This window comes from Colius striatus, chromosome 2 (genome assembly GCF_028858725.1).
Source record: "Colius striatus isolate bColStr4 chromosome 2, bColStr4.1.hap1, whole genome shotgun sequence".
Lineage (NCBI taxonomy): Eukaryota > Metazoa > Chordata > Aves > Coliiformes > Coliidae > Colius > Colius striatus.
The window spans coordinates 8,830,599-8,853,966 of record NC_084760.1 but is presented as its reverse complement, the minus strand read 5'-3'; the positions used below and the strand labels follow the sequence as shown (position 1 = coordinate 8,853,966).

General features: G+C 44.9%; 1 protein-coding gene across 3 annotated transcripts in view; it reads right to left on the bottom strand.

Annotated features, from left to right (window-relative positions):
- LOC104555038 (gamma-aminobutyric acid type A receptor subunit rho1) overlaps positions 1–17,780 on the bottom strand; it is a 30,560-nt gene extending 12,780 nt beyond the window's left edge. The window contains exons 1-4 of one of the 3 annotated variants that reach the window (XM_061989897.1): positions 17,659–17,780; positions 4,477–4,530; positions 2,683–2,789; positions 766–833 (exon numbers count right to left, since the gene is read on the bottom strand). In XM_061989897.1, the coding sequence (XP_061845881.1) occupies positions 766–833; positions 2,683–2,789; positions 4,477–4,530; positions 17,659–17,780 (351 nt within the window). The remainder of the gene's footprint in view (positions 1–765; positions 834–2,682; positions 2,790–4,476; positions 4,531–17,658) is intronic. The other 2 variants (XM_061989898.1, XM_061989899.1) reach the window with 2 other exon arrangements.
- Between the last annotated feature and the right edge of the window lie 5,588 nt (positions 17,781–23,368).

The following is a 23,368-nucleotide window of genomic DNA, read 5'->3' as shown; positions in this document are numbered from 1 at the left end:
CCACACCACTTTGAGAGTGCTTGAAAACTGACCATTTCCACATTACTGATTGTATGGTAGGAAACAAAGGGCAGAGACTCAGTAAGGAATTAAGCCCATGCAAGGCACCAGCAGTAGTCCTGCATGCCCTTGAAATCTTACCTCAGCATCAGTGTGAAGATACAAGAAGGACCAACAACCTCATGCTTGTCCCCAGCACAGGTGATACAACTGCTAAAGCACCAAAGGCAAGTTGAAGAGAAACTCTTGCCCTCTGAGCACATTCTGGCTGCCCTGTTGAGAGCAAGACTACCAGCTGGAACCAGTGTTGCTCTCAGGATGGCTACACAGCTTCTGTATGGGGGCTAGTTGGCTCCTAACCACCTTAGAACATGGTCAAAGTGCCTTAAAACAAACACATGAATTGGTCTCCTCAGAGCTTTTCAACGTGTTATCACTTCTGAGGAAAATGGAAAAACCCAAATCCTTTGGGACAGCCTGGTCAGTGTTGAACCATTTTGTCTTACAGAAAAGAAAATGCCAGATTTCTTCCTTCTGCTTCAAGGGAGGTGAAATAGTAGCCTGAGGTCAATAGAAGTCATTGTCAGCAGACTCGGATCAAACCTGAATCTGTGTCCCAGGGGCTCTGAAGCATTCTTGGAGGTATTCAAACTCTACAGACACAAATTCAGGCAGCCTGCTCTAGCTGGCCCAGATCTCAGCAAGGGTTTGGGATAGATGATCTCCAGAGTTCCCATCTGACCTCAGACATTCTGTGGCTCTTACCATGTCCACCTCAGAAATGCTGTCCAGACTTTCAACTTGGACATCCACTCCAACAGGAATGGCAGGGCCTGGGGGGAAAGAAATTAGAAGTTGACAAAGTATAAACCCAGTGAGACAAAGTAATCCTCTGGCTTTTGTACCTTAGAGATAAATATAGATGGTCAGTCTGAAATAGAAACGACAGTCAACCAACTGAAAGCAGAAGCAATTGGAATTCACATTAAAACCTTCCTAATAACAATGAAAATCAGCAATGAGACTGACCTGCTGCTGGCTACTGACCTTCTCCTTTTATTGTGTCATCTTACATGCATCCCTTCAAAATGTTAATGCCATTTTAGTTGTTTTTAGCTGCAGAGCATCCTTTGGCATGGTGAGCAGTGGCAGCACAGCTAATAGAATATGGGAGAGAGACTCCCAGTTTTCCCCTCACTTCTGCTCCCCTCTCAGACTAATAACATCCCTAAGAGCTACTTTGGTTATTTGGCTTCCACATCACTTAAGTGCTCAGCTGTGGGAAAGACAAGGGTGTCAGGAGGGGATACACTTCAGAGCATGGGCATGTGCCACTGGGCCTGGTGCTCCCAAAGGGAAAGGTCCAACTGTGATCACACATAATAGAGATTTTGATCTCTTTTTTTCTCCTCCAGGCTGTGACTAGCCCCTTTGGCAATTAACAGCACAGGAGATGTGTCAAGGCAAATAATGCTCACATCAGTGGACTGCTATGAAACTGAAACCTTTTTAAATTAATTGAACATGCTGGTATTTGGTATATTGAGCATTTTGCAATAAAATCTTCTTCCATCAGAGTATATAATAGTATCCTGGATTTGAATGACCATCTGTCAGCCAGAAAGGGTAGATAAATTACAACATTCTCTAATCCCATGGGTTGAAAGGATGGTTTTCCTCCATCCACTTCCCTGAAAGCTTAGGCTGCTCCAGCACCCAGCCAAAGAACTGTGAGCAAGCATTAACACACAGCAGCCAAAGTATTTCCTTTCAGGTTATAAATGAAAGGGCTGGGTCAGCAAGCATACTACATGATTTGATTATGCACATGCACCACCCTAGTAAGAATTTCCCCATCACCCAGGAATAAACATTGGGTGTTTGGTTTTGGATTGTTGTCAGAAGAAAGTGTCACTGACACCAGCAGTATTACATTGCCTGTAATCATGTTTCCCTGCCTTTGACTATGCTATTTGCTCATAGAGTCACAGAATGGTAGGGGTTGGAAGGGACCTTCAGAGATCATCCAGTCCAATCCCCCTGCCAAAGCTGGGCCACCTAGATCAGGTCACACAGGAACACATCCAAATGAGTTTTGAAATGCTTCAGAGAAGGAGCCTCCACACCCTCCCTGGGCAGCCTGTGCCAGGGCTCCCTCACCTCAACAGGAAAGAAGTTCTTCCTTAAGTGGAACTTCTTGTGTTCCAGCTTTTGTCCTTTACCTCTTATCCTGTCACTGAACACCAAGGAAGAAAGTGTTGCCTCATCCCCTTGACATATACCTTTCAAATCCTTGTAAATCTTAATGAGATGCTCCTTCAGTCTCCTCTTCTCCAGACTGAACAGCCCCAGTTCCTGCAGCCTTTCCTCATAAGGAAGATGTTGGAGCATCATCCTTGATCATCTTGGTGGCCCTGTGCTGGCCTCTCTCCAGCAGTTCCCTGTCCCTCTTGAGCTGGGGAGCCCAAAACTGGACACAGGACTCCAGATGAGGCCTCATCCAAGGAAGAAGGCTACTTATGAAAACACCTAGGTGAGGGTAGGATCACCCTTATCCCCCTGAACACGTCACAAATTCACAACACAACAAAAATTAAGAGTCAGAAAAGACTCTGCCTTTCAGTTAGCTTGTTCACCTGAGTGCATGCTGCAGCATAAAGAAAATGTGATGAACATCCATACCTCCAAAACCCGGCCTCATGCTGAAGTCATGGTCATCTATTCGCAGCAGCTGCTCTGACTTCGTCAAGGGAGACTTGGTGATGTCAGGGCTTCGTTTCAGGATTGGGCTACCAGGAAGAGAGAAGCACAGCTATGAGCTCCAAGCAGTGCCTGTGAGAAGTATGTGCCCACTTCACTCCGTTACCCTTTAGAGCATTCACCTCTCAGACCATAACCACGCCAAACCTTGCAGTTTGTCACGGCAACGTGTCATTCAAAAACTCATTCCTGCACTCAACATACAGCTCAGGCACCTGTGATAATTCTGGCACTGAGAAAACCTTTGTTTGGTGACTTTTTGTCCCTGTGAAATTATCTCTGCTTCTAGAAGAGTTTGGAGACAATCATTTGAAAGTGTGGGCTCGAGGAACGGTGTCTATGGGTAAGGAGGGAGATGGAAATGGGGCCAGGGGTGGCATTTCTGACATTGAGTTATGAAGGGGACTGAGGCCAAGAGTTAGGGAAATAATATATCACATAAGCTCTTGCCCAGGAGCAAAATTGAGACAGGCTGGGAAGCAGGCCAGGAGGAAGGCCATCTCCTAACTTGGGATGAAATTATTAGCTCTACATTTCTAACAAGGATAAAAAGGAGCATTAAAGACCAGAGAGGTCTCTGAGCATTAAAGAACCTGGGAAGGTTGTCCCAGGAGCTATTGGAGTTGCACCAAATGCTGGGCAGAGGATGCTCCACTCCTCCTCCACATCCAAGGTGCAAAGTGCAGTTGAGCACTGCAGTGCTTTGGCTGGGACGGTGGTGGCAGCAGCTCCTCCGTTGCTCCCTCATGGAGGTGAAGCCCTGCTGCCCTCAGAGCCAGCTGCATGCCAGCCATCCTGGTGAAAGGAGGGCTCAGAAACAGCAGGAAAAGCTTTGCTGGTTCTCTGAGTAAATATGGCATGCTCAGGGGGGCACTTGTCTGAACACACACAAGACAAGTCAGGAATAGATTAAAGGAAAGCAGGACAGTGAAGAAACTTGATGGGGTGTGTGTTCCTGAGATAAAGCTCCTCTTAAATAAGACTGCTTAGCTATGTTGTACTTCTCATAGGCTTGGGAGTAGTTGTATCATGAGAAGCCAATACAACAGTCTCCTAACAAGGACCAGCAGTGTTATCAGTGATTCCTCTCTCAAACCCAGAGCCTTATCTGGACTATGCAGTATCTTAGTCTATGTTCAATAAGTTCTAGGAGTGGCAAGTCATCTACCTTCATCAGTGAGTTCTTCTTTCAGTCATGAGTTATCCCTCGGTCATTTTAAAAGGTGGCCCCTGTTTCTGCTTTAGATTTCATTCAGCCTCTGAAATACCTGTGGCATTGTGAGTGTGCATCAGGGAAGGTTTATACCTGGCAGAGTGACATTAACAGGTCACTGGCAAACCCTTCAACGTTTGTGAGCAGGCTGGACCATGCTCAGAAAGGTACTTTCTCCCTGGCAGTGGCAGAGGGAAGGATGAGCGGTGTGATGGAGAGCCTGTGGAGGAGGGCTCAGCTCTGCAGAAGAGATGCTTGGAGGGAAGGTGCCTGCTCACACAGCATGTGTGACATAACCCATGCAACTCAAGGGGCTGTGACAAAGGGCTGTGGTATCACACCTCACCTCCATCGGGGTGTCACAGCTTCCCTTGGGGCCCACTGGATCCTGCTAATGGCATGGATCCTACCTAAACACGACTGAAACGAACAAGTGATGTCCCCTTCCCCTTGCCCCAGCCTCAGCCCAGCCATGGGGTCGTGAGCAGCAGGGTTTTGCCTACCTGCCTTGCTTGTGTGCCTCGCCGTGGGCCTCCCGCCTCTGCCGCTGCGGCCTGCTGCAGGGAAACAACAGCAAAAGGCACAGCTCAGACACAGGCTCACGGGCAGGGGTGAGGATGTTGGGAGGGAAGCGTTGGATTCCCACAGTGTTACCATCTGCAGTGTGCAAAATGGCTCTTACCTTCATTTTTCATCCAAGGATGGTGTCAGGATGGGCTGGGGGGTGGGGGCATGCCAGGGGCTTGCAGGTGGGACAGGGCAAAAGGAAAGGAGTGATGGCTTTTGTGAGGTGAGATGCCACCGGTTCTCTGACTGCCTGGCAAAGGACCCAGGTGGGTGGCTCACCTTCCTCCTCTCACAGCCATGGGCAGCCCCTTCAGGGGCTCTGGAGAGAGGCTGCGGTGTGTCTGCTCAACAGAGGCAGTTGGGTACTTTCATGAGAAGAAAATCCTCTCAAAATATTCCAGGGGGAAAAAAAAACAGGTTAAAAAGCATGGAAATCATAGAATGGTAGGAGTTGGAAGGGACCTTTAGAGATCATCTAGTCCTGCCCCCTGCAGAAGCAGGGCCACATAGATCAAGTCACATAGGATGCTTGTCCTGACTTCTGTCTCCCAGCTGGCTGTCAAGAAAGCTCCTCTCAGGTATTTGGCCAATGTTTTACTGTGCCACCAAAGGAAAGAACGCTGCTTTTAGCCACGTGCTAGCTCCAGTTTAAACATTTAACAGTTTTAACTCATCTTCAATTAAAATGTGCAAAAATTAGCTCCTCTCTGTAACAAACACCAATCAACTGAACCAATGAGACTTTTTGCCCGTTAGCATACATTTCCAATCCCTCTGTAGGGATCCACAGCAGCAAAATCCCTTTTGCAATAACGAGTGTCACCACCTGAGCACCATCATCCAGTGGCCAAACCTCAGGCCTTGCAGGACTATTTTTCCCAGGGTGCCCACAGGCACACCACTGTCTGGGAGAGCCTTGGGCCATGCAGCACCATTGCTACAGGAAGGAGCAGCTTCTTTGGCACTGCTTGGACCTGGGCATCACACAGATAAATGCAATTTCTGGGGTCTTCTTGCCTTGTTGATACACCTTTTGGCTGCTGCTGACGTGTCTCGCTGCTCCCTGCTCCTCATCTGCTGGCTGACAGAAAGTAATTTCATGTATTTTGGAGATAAGAAGATTCTGGCAGCAAGCTGACCTACTTACATGACTTTAAGTGCCCTAGTAAACTCTTGACTGTTCAGGAATAACAGTGTTATTCAAACGAGATGAAGCAGGACATGTTGTTGTAATTTCTAGTTTTCATTTCTCTTTTCAGAGCTTAGCCAGTGTTCCTGATGGTGCAGGCCTCATCTTGCCTGGTGAGGGAACCTTTGAGGTGTTGCCATCAAGGATCTCTCTGCAACCAGCAACCCCAGGTTGCTCCTATTTCTTCCAGGTGATTCTCCACTGCCTCTAAACTAAACTTTATTTCCTTGTCACAAATCGACATAAAATGTCCCACGTGCTCCAGCCAGTGCAGAAAACTCTGTTTCTTTGTGGTTTGGTTCAGCTGCTTCACTTATTTCTTTTTGCTAGCCTCTTTCCCCTTGTCACAACCCTGAGGCTACCAAGCCTTCCCCCTTTCCTGCCTCCTCCTGTGGTGGTAAAGCATTTTTACCTGTTGCAAATTATTGCTGCTATTTGAAGCCCCATTTCTTTCCACCCAGTAAATAACTTTCCTGGTCAGGACCCTGGGGAGCATTCTGCTGGCTAAGTGGGCAGTGGCAGCTCCACCATGGGCCATCATTAGCCTGCCCATTGGAGTCGTGAATCAATGGCAAACTGCTCCTGCTTCCCCTCACTCTTCCTGAACTTCTTCCTAATAACAGCTGAGTTTCTCAGGGTAATGGACAAAAGCTGGAACACAAAAAGTTCCACTTAAGCATAAGAAAAAACTATTTCAGTGAGGGAGCCCTGGCACAGGCTGCCCAGAGGGGTTGTGGAGGCTCCTTCCTTGGAGGTCTTCAAGACCTGCCTGGACACGTTCCTGTGTGACCTGATCTAGGTGAACCTGCTTCTGCAGGTGAGTTGGACTGGATGATCTCTAAAGGTCCCTTCCAACCCCTGCCATTCTGTGATTCTGTGATCCTGTGAGCTGCTTGCCCTTGTGGCCATGTTTTGTGACAGCATTGCTCTTCCCTTTGCTGGGGTGGCAGCCTGTCTTTAAAACTAACTGATAACTCCTGAGCTAAATTACTCTGAATAATGAATAACCTTTTTCCCCCCCTGCAATGTCAATATTTATCTCCTAACAATTACAGTGCCAAAAGGCATTTCATGGCTCATGTCTCACTGAGACACCTCACAAAAAAGCAACAGCTGGAGCAGAGTGGCATTTATTCACAGTGTTCCCTGTGCACTGGAAGTATCTCTCAGGTCCTTGATGGCAGCTGGAGTGATGCAACCTCTCCAAAGTCATCATAAGTCCCCCAGATCCCCTTACTGCTTCAAGGGATCGGGAGATGCTACTGCCCTAAAGGCTGATGCTCAGTGAGGCGGAGGGAAATGAGATGATGGAATCTTAGGATAGTTAGGGAAAAAACCCTCAATTCAGCAAAAGCAGATTTTCATCCTTAGCACCACAGTCAAAAGGCAAAAAGCAGTTTCTCTTTTTAAAAAAAGCCCAAGGTTTACTACAGCACTTATAGCCCCTCCAACACAGCTAAAAAGGTTACAGGGTTAGGGATAACCACATCTGATTTTCAGAAGAGATGGTCCAGCCATGCGATCTGAAGATCACAGAATAGTAGGGGTTGGAAGGGATCTTTAGAGATCATCTAGTCCAACCCCTCTGCAGAAGCAGGTCAACTTAGACCAGGTCACATAGGAACATGTCCAGGTGGGTCTTGAAGACCTCCAAGGAAGGAGCCTCCACAACCCCTCTCCAGCAGGAGTTTCCATTTGCCTAGCTTCACAGGACGTGTTCTAGAGGAGTGTCAGGTCCACACCTGCAGCGTGCACCAGAAAACCCACAGTGTTCCTCATCTTTGAAACAAGAGCTTTTTTCACTGTTCAGGTGAGGGAGCCCTGGCCCAGGCTGTCCAGGGAGGGTGTGGAGGTTCCTTCCTTGGAGGGCTTCAAGACCCACCTGGACATGTTCCTGTGTGACCTGATCTAGGTGACCCTGCTTCTGCAGGGGGTTGGACTAGATGATCTCTAAAGGTCCCTTCCAACCCCTAACATTCTATGATTCTATAAAGTCACCACGACAAAGGTGTGAGAGGTCACTGCCCATCTTAGCCTTTTAGTTTGTAACTATTCCTGCAGCACACACCTTCCACCTGTATATCATACACTCTTCTCTACAGGAGGCAACATACTTTCAGTACACAGTGATCTACTTTATAGGCTATTAGGATAATCTCACTAGGACCTGAGAACACTTGTTACTTGAGGAGTTAAATCAAGATACAGTTTCAGTGCTCCAGGGAAAAGCAAGATCCATTGTATTCTCCTCAAGAGAAAAGTGAAAGTACGTTGCTGAAGTTAAATGGAGCCAGATTCACACAGTCTCTCCTTGGTCTGAGGGATGATGTCCTCAAGGAATGGTGCTGGTGGGTTTGGCTGGCTGAGCTAACACTAATATTGTTATTAGAGTTCCTGAAATTCTGAGACAGTCTTTCCTTCCCATCCCTTGAGGCATTCTCAGGTCTGCAAAGAGGATGACAGATCAGAGAAGAGATAACAGAACAGATCCCATCTCAGGAAATATTGTGAAGATGTCGTGGTATAGTCTCTGTCCCTTTGATTACTTGTGTCAACAGCAACACTTTGGCCAGGGGCTGTGGCTGCAACTGAGCTCAAACCTCCTACCCCAAGCAGAGGTGCCTGCCAGACAGGGAAGCCTGGCAACCAGCAGCTGGGGCAGACACCAGAGTGTCAATTTCCTCTCTGTTTATGTCATGCTCTGGATGATGCCTCCATCCCTTTGCCACTGCAGAGACTGTGAACTCTCCCCTCTAACCTCTGAAACCACCACGTGCCTAATTTTGTCAGATACAAGCTCTGCAGTTCATGCTGTGCCACGGTGCAGCTGATCCGTAGCCTCCCTGACCACTGATGCAGGGCAAAGGAGTATGTGGAGCTTGCTGAGCTACTTTTCAGCAAGACTTTTAATTGGAAAGTAATAAAAGCAATGAAAACTCTCTCATCCCTGACAGCTGTGCCATGGCACTCAGCTCTGGGACCCCAGTCCCACCAGACTGGTGGCCATCTGATGCGATGCCTCCTGTCCTGCACCCAGTATGCCACACAGCATTCATGCCATGCTGGGCAAGGGAATGGCAGGAGGTGTGTTTTCCTCAATCTGCCCATAAAACCATGGCTAGGTAAGGCCCTGATGAAATGCTGCTCGAGGCAGAACAATCAATAGCAGTGGAAACAGCACAACTCCTTAGAAGGAACAAAGCCTTGGTGGGCAGGACACAAGAATGGTGAAGGTGTATTGATACTACCAGAGAGCTATGAGAATTGTAAAGCTCTAAAGACCTGTGGCTAAATATTTGACTGGGGTTTGGGTTTTCCTCTGTTTTGTGACCAGTGACATGAGTTTATACCACATCAGCATCATGTTGAAGGTAGAAACCAGGCAGAGGATTCTGGGTCAGGGAATAGGGCAGAGGCAGGAAGGGGCTGGGACTGTGTGCACAAACACACAGAAGGATTCTGCAGACAAAGAGTGGGACTGAGGCAAAACAAGGCTGGATCTCCAAGAGAACCTCTGCATTGGGTGAGACTGAGGAGAAAAGAGGCTGGATAGGCAGAGATGGGGAGAGGGGAAAACACTGGGTAAGGCCTGAGGGGAAGATGTCAGAAGGAGAAGAGACATTATGCACAAACGATGCTTCATCGCTGTGTGGAATGACTCTTGAGGCATGGATGCCCTGGAGAGCCCTGCATGAGTAGAGGTACTCCTTCACTACAGAATGGTGCTGCCCAATCCCTGGAGATTCACCTCCCATGCTGTGTCTCAAAGGAAGGAACGAGGTTTTGGGGCTTCACTTTCTCTGAACCCCCATAAGGTGCCTTTGACTTGCAAATTAACTGGGAAGACCTTCTCAGCGAGCAGGAGATGCTCATGCAGCAAGTCTGAGTGAAGACTGAGAGGCAGTCAGAAGCCCAGAGAAGTATTGTGCAGGAGGAGGAAAAGTGAATGTGGCTAAACACAGAGAAAAAACCACCCAGGACCTGAGGGAGGAGAAAATAAATGTGCAACAGGAGGAAGCTGCTCTCACCCAGTGACATTGCACTGTAGGAGGCACAAGCCACTTCTTAACATACTGATTCCCAGGGATAATATAAGATAGCAACACACTCATTTGTACTCAGATCAGAACAGCTGCAAAGTTATGAGCTGGAAACAAATCAGTAAAAACTGAGGAAGATCAAACACAAAATGTGTTTTGTCTTGGCATTTGGCAAGCCCTTGTTTGCTTGCAACTCTGTTGGGTCCTGTGTCCTTATGATTAGTAGATTTAAAGATGGTGAAAACCAGTGAACTATTGCTATTCTAGGTGGTTAAATCTATGAACAGAAATGGAGAAAGAGCACTGCTTTCAATGTTCACATCACAAAGTCTGAGAAACAGTAGGATTCAGAGCTGTTCTACCATCTTATTTTTGAGCAATACAGAAAATTCAGTGAGAACCCCATTTTAATCCACCATTACTTGACTATAGATCAGTCTCAGAATAAAAAACACACAGGAGCAGGAGACATACATACAGCCTTTAAGTTTTGCCCTTTTCTTTGTCTTTGCCTGGACATAAACACTGGCAAAAGAAAAGAGTTAAACAAAGCTACACATATGGATCGTTCACAGAAATGTTATGCCACCTGAGATCTTGGCACTGTATGTGATGCTGCAAGACATGAAAGTGCCCTACATGGCAGAAATTGCATCTAGTGGGTGTATGTTTGCTGGGTTTTGCATTATACAGCTTGAAAGGATGGGTCAGAGGGAGTAGAAGGAATGTGACTGAGGTCCATCCTGTAAGCTGAGAGGGAGAGGGATATGGTGCCAGGGCTCAGCTAAGTGAAAAAAGATGGATGAAGGGGAGGGGAGAAACTAATGGGGTAATGCAGAACGTGCTGAAAGGTTTCATGTCCACCCCAGTCTTTGAAGAAAAGTTGACTTGTAAGCAGATGTCATAGAATCACAGAATGGTAGGGTTTGGAAGGTATCTTTAGAGATCATCTAGTCCAACCCCCATGCAGAAGCAGGTTCACCTAGATCAGGTCAAAAAGAAAGATGTCAGCATACTGCAGATCAAGGAAGGGCATGTTAAGGAATATTTAAAGAAACTGAAGGTATTTAAGCCAACACAAGCTGATGGCATTTCCCTGGGAGCACCAGGAGTAGCAGTTGTTGCTGTGTCTGAGCTGGAAGCATGTACCTCCAAGGACACATCACAGACAGGTGATGCCCGAGAGAGAGTGAGGATGAACACAAAACCTGGATTTAAGCAGGGGACAAAAGAAGGATGTTGGAGTTCTGACACTGGAAGGAAATTGTGACAAACTCATGATCCATTTGTCTATCACTCCCAGGGATAACAAGATTATAAAGATCACTCAATGTGAATGTCTAATGTCCTTCCTGACAGTGTAACTGGCCACCTTAGTATAAGCAGGAGGAAAAGCAGATTTAGAGTGAGGTTTTTAACATTTCATTACTAAACTAGGGAAATGTGGTTGAGACGAAACTGTGACCTTGAGCATGGTTGAGTAACTGCCATTAGTTTGCTGTTGAGAGACATTAAATGACATCTCACAAATTTCATCCTGGAAACTACTAGTCAGTATTTTCAATAACAATGCAGATGACAGAACTGTAAACCTCATGCATGTTTGAAAGAGAAACAGACATTTTGGGGTCTAGGATCAGAATTCAAAGCAATCTCAATACATTGGAGAAAAGGTCTGATGTCTATAAAATGAATTTCACAAAGGAGAATCCCAGAATGGTAGGGAAGGGTGTTGGAAGGGACCTCTAGAGATCATCCAGTCCAACCCCCCTGCTTAAGCAGGTTCATCTCAATCAGGCTGCACAAGAATACATTCAGGTGGGTTTTGAAAACCTCTAGAGAAGGAGAATAAAACAGAGAATACAAATAACTGCAGAGAATAATTGTACAAGTGCAGAATGGGGGATAACTACCTAATTATCAGTACTACTCTTGTCTTAGTTCCTTACTTTCAGCAGTGAAAGCAATCTGTCTTCATAAGGACAATCAAAACCATCAGCAATTAGGGAATTCATACATGGATGAATGTAGCTACTGAAGTACCACCAGAGACTTTGTTCTGCATGTATCACCTGGATAAAGATGGGAAGCTGTGTGAGATGTAGACACAAAATAAATCCTTGAAAGGGTGAGAGGAAGCTGGTGATAAATGAAAAATACAGTCTTCAAAACATCATCATTTGCAATGAAAAGCAGCGAGAACAGTTCTGCCTGGGTTAAGAAAAAACCCCACACAATTTCCAAGGAAAGCTGTCATGCAGGATTGAAGTTACCTGAAAGAACAACAGGGGTGGAAAGGTAAATGAGAGAGCTAGCAGGAATGAAAAATACAAGTTAAGGTACAACAGGATTTAAAAAAAATGAGAACTGTGGGACAGAAGAGAAGGATTTCTGAAAAGTGGAAGAAGTGAGACAGTAGAGAAGGAAGTTCCAGAACAATGCAGTTGAAAGCAACAGGAGAACACTTGGCAGAGCTGCATGGCAGAGGCAAAGATGTGCCTAGGGGCAAATCAATTAGGCAGGTGAAGAAGAGGGCAGAGAAAGTCAGGACAAAAAAAAGAGAGAAAAACAGTAAGTTGAGGAAGAGGAGGAATCTTGAAAGAGATGAAGAGATGAGAAAGGCAAAGTACCAGCAGGGGAAATAAAGAGACTCTGATTGCACTGGCCTGAAGCTCACGCTGGGCCTCTTTTTGCTCTAGTGAGATCCAGCACTGCTGGTGCAAACAGTGACAAGACACAAGGCAAGCAGGGAAACTGCTGATCCTAAAAAGCAGTGCCTCTTGAACTGTGGATGCTTAGAGCTCCACTGAATCTGGCTCCCTACTGATAACGTGCTTCTAGGGGCAATGCTTTCAACAGGCATTTTGCAGGCTTATCATGCACTCTGAAGATCTGATCTAAAGGCAGCTTGCTTTAGTAATGCAAATAAATGCTTTCAGGATCAATCCTGAAGATAAGACACGAGTAAAACTCCAGGACAAGACAATGGCTTAAGGATTGCTGGGAGGTGAAGGAAGAAATCCTGTTAGGGATGAATTTATAAGGCCAGAGAGAGCATTAGGAGGGCAAGAAGATAGCAGCTGCCCTACAGTATAAGATGGTACCACAATAGACACATATGGTTTACAGAGCACAGGCAGCTCACATGCAGTGTAGCTGGGGTACAGAGGAGCTGACAACACACATCTCCTATCCAAATTCAACAAACAAATCAGTAACAAACAAAGAAGTAACTTTGATGCAGAAAATGTTCAGTATGATGTTGAGTCTTTGGAGAAAGGACCAGGAAGGAACCATGGTTGTGGTTGGCAGGGTGGCTCTCATCACTTAGGAAGAGTGTCACTGATTGTGGTCACACCTGAAAATGTCATAAAGAGAAAGATCTTTGGCCATGAGAGAGACCCTGTGATAAGAAGCTCAGGGCTTGTTGTAGATGTCATTCAACTGCTGTAAAAGATAGCTCTTACTGACAGAAACATGGACAGGGACTTCTAGAAGAGAGGAAAATGAGTTGCTATTTAGGTCCCAGAGTGAGGCAAAATGATTTTAACACAGCCAGGGAATAGTAGGGACACGACTAAAACCAGAAATGAGTCCCTTAGCTAAGACTGAATAAACATGATTTGTAGATTTCGTAGAGTGAAATCTCTTCTGCCGAGAGTTCTCTGTCTGAAAGGTGGTTATAAGGCTGTCCAGGGAGACTTTAGTGTTAATAGAGATTTTCATGTTTTTTCCCCCCTAGTTAGCTCTGGCAGAACAACCTGGGCTCAGCTCCAGGCCAGTTCTTTTCCTATTGCTCATCCTCTCTGGCAAATTCTGCAAGTCTAATTAGCAACACAGGCTTTGGCCCTTTTGTTGTGACCTTTAGCGATCCTTTGTATCCTAGTAAACCCCCCCATGCAGCCCCAGTGGCTTTCCAAGAGCCTGAACAGTTGGAAAAGCAGCACACAGCCCTCATGCTGATGCTCCTGATCTCAGCTCCTTCCTGTAGGAGTTTTGGCACTGTGGATGTAACAGGAGTGAAAAGCCTTGCATTCCCCTCAGCATGTGCACACTGCAAACTGCACACAGGTCTTCAAGGTGAGAAAAGGTGTATTTTTATATTGCTGCTCTTTGAAATGAAATCCCTTTGAAGTGATTTGTCCTGGAGATTAGCAAAGATAAGCAGTTGAGGCTTTGACAGATATTTTTACAGTGAATTACAATATTGGAGGGCTCTGTAATAAACCTATCTACTTTGCTGCTCTCACTGTGACTGGATGCATATTTTGTCCTACACTTATTTGCCATTTTCTTGTCACACTCTGCACTGTGTCCCAAAGTCTCATCAGCTTTATTTATGGAATTATCATAGAATCATAGAATGGTGGGGTTGGAAGGGACCTTTAGAGATCATCCAGTCCAACCCCCCTGCAGAAGCAGGGTCACCTAGATCAGGTCACATAGAAATGTGAATTCCTATCATTTAAGCCCAGTCCCCAAAAGACTATAGTGCATGCATGAACTCTTGTGGGGAAAACCATGCCTGTCTGCTCAACCTTAGGCAGGGCTGTTGTGTCTCACGCTAGGATGGCTGCCTCGGGATACCTGCAGTGCCAAAAGTGGTGACAGAGAAAGTTTCTGACCCTGTGGGACCCCCATTCACTACATATATCGTCAAGAATGCACAGGCTGTGGGCTCAGCTGGGTTTGAGCAGGTGAAAGAACAAGCCTAGGGCTGAAAACTGGAGGAAATGGTGAGCTTTAATCTGAAAGCAGAGTTTAGAGCAAGTGAGTCTCCTTGAGAGACCAGCACAGTCCATAGAAACAAACTAAAAGCCTCTCCTCTTATCAGCTGCACTATGAGAATGAGGAGCAAAGCTGTCTGTCAGGGACAAGAGGATGCTGGCAGCACACCCAAGGTGGCAGGTCTCTACAGCAGGTGCCTGTGCTGCCTGCCAACACTAGTGGCTGGCCCTGAGCCCTGGCAGTAGGGCAAGCAGATGGTCTTGTGCTCCTAAAGGACTTTGGGAGGCTGGGGAGGCCATGGGTGCAAATCAGGCTGCTCTGAGCATCCTGTGGTAGCATGGAGCCAGACTTTTCCACTTCAAATAGATTTCCCCCATCCATCTCCACTGAGGATCGTGGCTCTCTTCAGAAGGTAAAGGCTATAGTGCTACAGGGGAGGGGTGGGTTTCCACTCTGGTGTACACCTTTATGGAGCAAGAGGTAACAAAATCAATTGCTATAACTTCTTCTTCTGCATAATAGATATTCAGGACTGAAAGTTGAAAGGAGGGGAAACAGAATCAATAGCAAACTGTTCAGGAGCAATCTTCACTGCAAGCTTTTTCTAATGTTATATCATATTCCCCCCCCCCCTCTGTTTTTCTTCTAGAATCTAATTCTGTGATGGAAAAAGGCACTGACTTGGCCTGAAATGCAAAGGAACTGTGACTATTTCAGAACTGTTTAATATGATCAGCATTTTGTCATATGGGGACCTACACAGGAGAGGAAAGAGGACTGGCTGTGCCTCTAATTTGAGGTGACCTTCTATATACAGATGCCTACTCATGTTGGACAAACAGTTTCCCACTGCAGGGCTGCAAGGGAGACTATGACCCTGATCCCAGGAGGTCAACAGGAGTAATTCCATACACAGAACCTAAGTGAGGGTTGTGCAAATACTGCACCCAGTCCTGATGTCAATGCTGAAAAAGCAGTGAAAGCACAGAGGAAAAACATGAAAATGACTGAGTCAAAGCTTAGAAAACACCCTAGACAGAGAAATATAAGAAGATTAGTCTTCTAAATGGAGATGAAAAGGGAACTTGATCCACCTGCAAAAGCCTGGATGGAGGAGAGACAAGCTAGCATAGAACAGAAGCAAATAGGTAGAAGCTGAGGTTAAAAACTACTTGTGATCCTATTCTGAGTTTATTTGGCACTGAAGGTAATTATCACAAATTAGGGCTCTGGTGTATAATTCATACAGAAAGCTCTGTTGTCTGTGCTTAGCAGGAAATCAGATAGATGACTGTAATAGTCCTTTTTTACCTTACAAATTGCAAGGCTGTTAAAACCATTCTCTCATGGCCTTTCCCATCACAGGGGAAAGTGAGCGCTATACTGGGCACCACACTGCTGATGGACAGCCCTACAGCCACATGCCAGCTTCAGTCTTCTCTCTCCATCAGCTCTCCTCAGCATCAGTACTGCTTCATTCAGTCAGAAATAGGCCAGAAAGGACCTTTGAGGCCAGCGTGGGAGAGCAGTGAGCCCAGCTCCTCAGAGCCACGACGCCTCAGGGCTTCCCAATAGCCTTGTCCTGGCACAATTTCACTATATGTACAAAGTATGGGTGAAGAGGCAGCTCCTAGATGAACTGGATAGGTATGTCTTTTCCATTTTCACATATTTCTAACACCCTTCTGCAGTGATTTGTTCTGTTGTCAGTTAGTTGCACTGACAGTGTTTGGTGCAGTGGGAGTATTCCTTAAAGATGCTAAACGAGAACATGGCTCTGTACATGTATGGACATATTTCTCTCTGCTGGATGCTTTTCAGCTCAAATAGTGGTACTTTGCTTTTCACCTCTTTATTTTGTTACCATATTACCTCCACTGCCATTGACATGGAGCCTCAACAGAAATAGAGGTTTTGTGGCTGTCTTGCATCTGTATTGCCTGTGGTAACACATCCCCTGGGGCTGATTGTGAACACAGCCACTGCATCCATTTTGCCAGTTACACCTCCACAAAGGTGGCATCACTGCTAAACCACTTCCTATGTATAAAATGGCTCATGGAGCCCTAAGTGCCACCTGGGACACTGCAGTCACTCTGTATGTAGCCTTGGCTTGCTGCAAGGACCTATAGCAAACCAAAGAGGCACAGCACTTTCCATTCCTTCTACCTTTCAGTCATTTTCCCTGAAGACTAATAGGAGTGGTTTAAATTCCTCAGGACTGTGACACTCTTGCTTTTCCAACCCCATTCCCTTTACAGCACTGATGGTGACACAGAGTCATCACAAAACAGAAACAGTGACTATAGCAAAGCAGAAACAACATATGTTCAGTCTGTCACAAGCAGAAGTACACAACATCTGAACAGAAACTAAATGTGTCACCTGTAGTCCCAAAAAAACCCACAGAGGATTGCTCCTCCAGATGCACCTTGTTGTGTGCATGACTACAAAAATCCTCTTTAAAAGCTCAAAACATTTACCAAATGGAATTTAAGCAATCAGAACTCAGCTGCAGCAACAGAAAAACCCACCCTCCTCAACTCCAAACATCCTAAAATGGCTGTCTATAAGATAGTGGGAGAAAAATGTCACAGTCATTTTGTGAGAGACAGAGAAGAACTGGCATTACTTTAAATGTTTTTTACTGTCATAATTGGATGCATGGAATGCTCTTTCTGTTTCCTCTGATAACTCACCGTAGCCTTGAAGTTTGCAGAGACACTTTCATTTATTTCTCCTGTCAAAAGCTTCTATAAAACAAATGGTGTGGGAATAATACAATAAATTCTGAGTGTTTATATCTGAGATCTCGAGTCAATTAAATGCAACAACCCTCACAGATTTAAGTTTCCTCTCCACTCTCATGTAAACACCCTGCCACATTTTAACCACAATAAATATAAGCAAGTGCTTCTCTTTTTTTGCAGCCTTTCAAACTTTGAGATACCTCTCACACCTATTTTTGGAGGGAGAGTGAGAATTTTCATTGCAGAAACTGCATTAAAAAACATATTCCTTGGCAAAAACATCAACAGAAAATCTTTTCAAGCTGAGAGATCACAATCAGAAATGCAAAACTCTGTCAGTCATCACATCTTCACCCGAAACATTAATTTGTCCAAACTGTATCTATTTGAATGTATAAAATTGAGACTCACCTGCCTTTTTTGTATGCTTCATGTATCTCTTTTCCTTGTCGGTAGGCTCTGCATTCAGTGGATAAAACCCATCCCCACAAGAGGAGGAAGATGCTAAAATGCATTTTATGGGCAGTCAACATGTTACCTGAAGGTTCTGTATCCAGAAATAGTCCGTACAAGAAGAAGAAAACCAAAATGTAGGTCCTGTTCCTCTTTTTAAGACATTATCGGTCTGATCGTTACTGGAAGGATGTTTACTCATGCAAAAAATCATCCTGCAGTATTTAATCTGGACAGTGGGGAAAGCAATTTCCACTAAACCTATAAATCCTTCTACGTCAGATGGCAGGGATTTTCTAGCAGTTGAATTCACGTATTCTCAGAGAACAATCATTTTTGTTTGTCCAAACAGGCTATTTTATTAATTGGTTTAAACTGAACCCTTTTCAAGTGCCTGTGGGATATGGCACACACACACACACACACATATATATATATATATATATATATATATATATATATATATATTTCTGCCTGGTTAACCAAAGTAGTACAATTGGTCAGGTAAGTGTCATTAGTCTTTCTTCAATCAACAAACTTATCTGTGTAGCAGTAGATTGAAAAGTGTTAATTGCAGTAGGTTGAAAAGTGTTAATAAGCATGTACCAGTTCCCAGCAAAAATATCATTTCCATCTAGCTCTGCAAACAGTATTTTGATCCTGTGTGGATTTCTATGCTAATATACAGTGGTGCTGTGACTGGAGTGGTTGGTGCTTTCAGGACTTGTGTCATTCTCCTCACTGCACTGCTGAGCAGAGTCTCTGGAAAGCATCCTGGTGTGCAGAAGAATTTGGGGAGGACAGCATGAGGCAGATACCTCTCATCTCTGCATAAGGCTGCTTGGAGTGACCCTGCTGAAGCAGAGCAGCTAATGCCAGAGCAGCAGAAGTTGGTGAGGCTGGTATGCTGCATCATGTGGCTGTCAAAATCCTCACCAGTGCTCAAGAAAATAAAACAACATGGGCAGAAATATGTGGCTGAGCTGGCCACGTTGCACATGTCTTTGGAGTTCACTCCCTCCCTGCATAACCCACAGCTCAGTGTTTACTCTCCTCCTCTGTGTCTCCCTCCAAGGCCTTGCAGCTTTGGTCCCGTTGTGCCTTATCACAAAGACATTGACCCATGCCCTACAGACACCACCAGCCTTGTCCTGTCCCTTTGTTGGCAAGGCTCTTCTTCCTCTACCACCCATGGATTTCTATTTTAGAGCAGTTTCTCAAGCCACTGATCTCTTTTTCATGAAAACTCATTCTAAAAACCCCAGGGAGCAGACCTCTACCTGGTCTAAATTGTCACAGCTTTACTGACTTCAGTGAACATTTACACTGCCTCAGGATCATGGAATCGTTTGGGCTGGTAGAGACCTTTAAGCTCATGGAGTGCAGCCTTTGTCCCAGCCCTATCAACCACTAGCCCATTTCCCTAAGTGCAACATCCACCTGTCTCTGAAACTCCTCCAGGAATGGTGACTCCAGCACCTCCCTGGGCAGCCCCTTCCAGTGCCTGACAACCCTTGCAGCAAAGGAATTCCTCATCATATCCAGCCTGGTGCAACTTGAGGCCATTTGCTCTTGTTCTACTGCTTGTCAATAGGGAGAACAGACCGACCAGGATCCACAGGAATAACACAACAAAAGCCTGTGATATTTAATTCCATCAACCCAGATTCAATGTAATGATTTGCTGGGCTAAAACATTCCCTACACAGTCACGCAGCTTCAAGAGACAGGCAATTTGTCACCAGCAACTCATTGCAACAGTTAGTTGTTGTTGCTGTTCAAAGAAGTTGTACCCATTTTACCTTTGAAAATTACCTGCCTTCAGTTTCCAGTGATTCATGTATCTCTCTCTAAAAGAAGATGCAGAGGAGGCCAAAAAATATGTTCAGTTCCTCTCTTTGTGGAAAGTTCAAATACAAGCAATTCATAGAAAAATCCTGGGACTTCTAAATTGGGAAAAAAAGGACTGGATGAGAGATAGACATGGGTTCATAAAGAACAAACGTGGAACAAACTTCATTCTCTGACAGGCCAACAGGTTTCATAGCTTGAGGAGAAGCAGTAGAGTAAGATAAGCTTTTGACACCGTCTCATCTCACACAACTTTCTCATAAGGAAGACAAGGAAAAGTGGTCTTGATGAAATATTTGTAACACTGATGGAAAACATTACTAGCCTTAGCTTGGTTTAACTTGCTGTACTTCAAGAGCAGTTTCTCAGGACTCACTACCAACATCCAAGAATGTAGCAAGTTTTCATTTCAAATGATCTCTGAGGAAGCTGTGACCCATCTGGGTGAAGTGAAGGCTTGGATGGGTAGAAATGGCAGAGTAGGGCATAGTAGGGCTGATCTTATTAACATTTATAAATATCTAAAGGGTGGGTGTCAGGAGGTTGGGACATCCCTCTTTTCTATAGCAGCTAGCAACAGGACAAGGGGTAATGGGATGAAGCTGGAACACAAAAAGTTCCACTTAAACATAAGGAAAAACTATGTCAGTGTGAGGTGAGGGAGCCCTGGCACAGGCTGCCCAGGGAGGGTGTGGAGGCTCCTTCCTTGGGGGTCTTCAAGACCCACTTGGACATGTTCCTATGTGACCTGATCTAGGTGACCCTGCTTCTGCAGGAGGTTGGGCTAGATGATCTCTAAAAGTCCCTTCCAACCCCTACCATTCTATGATTCTGTGATTCTATTTGTCTTCAGGCATGTAAAAGTCACTTCAGAGAGAACAATGTTCCAAGTGGCAGTGATACACATAACAAAAAGTAAAGAGCTGAGAGATTGGTGGGGGAAAAAATGAGGTTAGATACTAGATTAGAAGTTAGGAATATTTTCTAACCAAAAGGACAGGGAAGCATTGTAGTAGATTACATGGAAAGAGTTTGCAGTTGTCATTAGAAGTAATTAAGATGGGTAGAGCTGATTTTGTCTTAGGACCAAAGGTTAGACTATGTTACTTCTCAGGGTCACTGCCAGCACTTTTTGTTTCTGATTTGCACAGAGAAAAAATGGTGGAAAGTTGGTCAATGAGAATTAGAACAAGCGTGGAAAATTCAAACATCCAGGGGGGGAAAAAAAGGATGGCTGTGTGTCTTCCATCTGAAAAGTGATGCAGAAAAATTGAACATTGAACAATTTTTAAATGCTATCCTCAAACTTTACTTAATCTTGAGTAGATGGAATGTTAATGTTGCTTGTTGTCTCCTTGAGAACAATGAAAAGCTAAACATGTAGCACTATTTTCATTCAGTAGATAGAAACTCTCCAGCTACAATAAATAATCTGCAGTGAACAGTACTTTCAGCAAGTTCATCTGGTTCTACAGTGTGTAAACTAGTTGTGAGCTGTCTGCAGTCTCTTCAATGACCTTATTATTTAAGGTTATCAGATGATATATTTTGGGGGAAACTTCTAGGGATTCGTGTCAAAATAATTTCAATTCTGATTTAGTTGTATTTGGTTTCATAATCCCTTAGTAAATTTTTTTCCCCTTCACCCATCAAATGAGCACTCAAAAACATAAAATCTGCTTCCCAGATTCCCAACTAGCAATAAGTCCTAACATTCCACCTACATCTGACAACATTCACCAGATCTCAGAGCAAATTTTAAAATGCCAATTGAAAGCTTCCATACTGTTGACTTTCCTGACTTTAACTCCAGTTAAAGGGTAGGAGACAGCCATCCAAACATGAAATGATTGTGCCAAATCACTCACAGACAGTCAGTAGCTGATCCAGAAACAGATCCAGAAGTAGTGATGGACTGTAGACATGAAGTCCACTGGGCAATGTTGAGTTTCATAATAGGAAAGGCCAACTATTTCCATTTTCTGTGGCCAAAACCATCTTTCCTGGAATGCTTTTGTGCTATCACACGTGCTTTTGTGATATCACACTTATTTGGGTTAGAATAGGAGCTGAATGCAAAGGATAATCCATGAGAAAACAAAAGAAAAACAACCAAAAACATCTCAGGCAGCTGAAACAAATGATATTTGAACAGGAAAGGTTTAAAAATGTAACACTCCTGCTCAAGCAGAAATGAATCTTTTGTGTTGAAGGGCAGCCCCTAGGAGGTGCCCCCGAGTGGCTTGGCCTCTCCCTAGGGATGCCAGCTCCTGCCCAGCTCAGGGATCTGCTCAACACCCATCAGCTGATGCTGCTTTCCTTGCTCCAGGGCTTTATCACTTTGGTCACTTTGCTCCTCAGAGGCCAGTGGGACTTTGTGCTTTTACTTAGTTACTAAGGGCCATCTAAATGCAAGTTCTCTGGGCTGCTTAGAACACTAACCCTGGATTTTAATTAAGAAAGGATGATAATAAATGTCACAAAAGTAAACAACTCATTCAATTTAACCCAACCATATTCTTATCATTTCTTAAATAGACAAGTTTTGATCCAACCAAAGACACATTTCGATTTGAGCAAAGAAAAGTTGACTATGTGCCTAATTCTATTTATAACCCATCTATCTCCAAAATGAGAGTGCAGAAGAAAAAGATGCCACTTTTTTTTGCCTTTGAGTCAGGCTTCCTATGAAGTTAGTGAGGTTTCTGAATCCCTTACTTGCACCCCTTGTCAATAACTGTCAATAAATTCTTTGGGTTGTTCACAGTAGATCCGTGTACGCTCAGTGTAAGGTGAGATATGTCAGCTGGATAGATACAGGACCATTTCTGAGGAGGATATTAATAGAGATGATGAATAGAATTTGAACAACCTGAGGATAAGGTGGCACATCCATGGAGTTTCACTATGGTGGTGTCAGTAGAGCTGGTGGCTGTCCATAGCACTCTCACCTCTGCTCTTTGCGTGTCTCAAAATCAAGCCCTCCAGAAAGCTCAGAGTGACAAAGAAGCGTGAATACATGTATTTACATTGAGGTGATTAAAACTAAAGAGGCTCACACAGCAAGGGAATATTTCCTCTGCCAGGACAAGGGGCAAATACACCCTTTTCAACCTGTGGCTCCATGTGCTGCGCTTGTAGAGAGCAGAGTCCAAGAGCTGCTGGCAAGAGCAGGGCAAGGGAAATGTACTAAAGAAAAGACAGATTTTATCTTTCCATGTTAAAAATCAATGTGTGAGCTGGCATAAGCACACACTAGGATGGGAATTGTGCAACTTTATACTGGCTGAGGATTCCACCACAACTAGCTTTTGCACTTTTGTATTTTGTTTCATGCCCCTGCTCCACTCTGGTTTCCCTTGCACTCTTTGCTTTTAATATCACATCAGAGCAGATTCACATGCTCTCTGTGGCAAACACTGGGGCTTCACCAGGTAGTGAGGGGAGAGCTGGCAGACCTCAAGGAATCACAAACACTGATGAATATTTAGACTCCTGTGCAACATGAATGGCAGGGAGGAGAGGAGTGCCAATGAACCCATGACCCCAAGCCTTCTTATCACAGAATAAAAAATCAGATAGAGACAAGGCACTGTACATGTGCCTCTAAGCTGCTATAAATCCCTAAATGGATTGTGCACTGTATGAAAGGCAAGGGAAATAGGCCAAGCCTGTGCTGGGCAGAAATCTGAAAGGCTACAGCAAACAATGTGCTTGAGTGAATTGCGGTGCTTGGGGACTAATGCATCCAGCTGCTGCTTCTCACTGCTGAAATGAATAACAATGCTACAGCACCCCAACGAGGCACAGCTTTAAT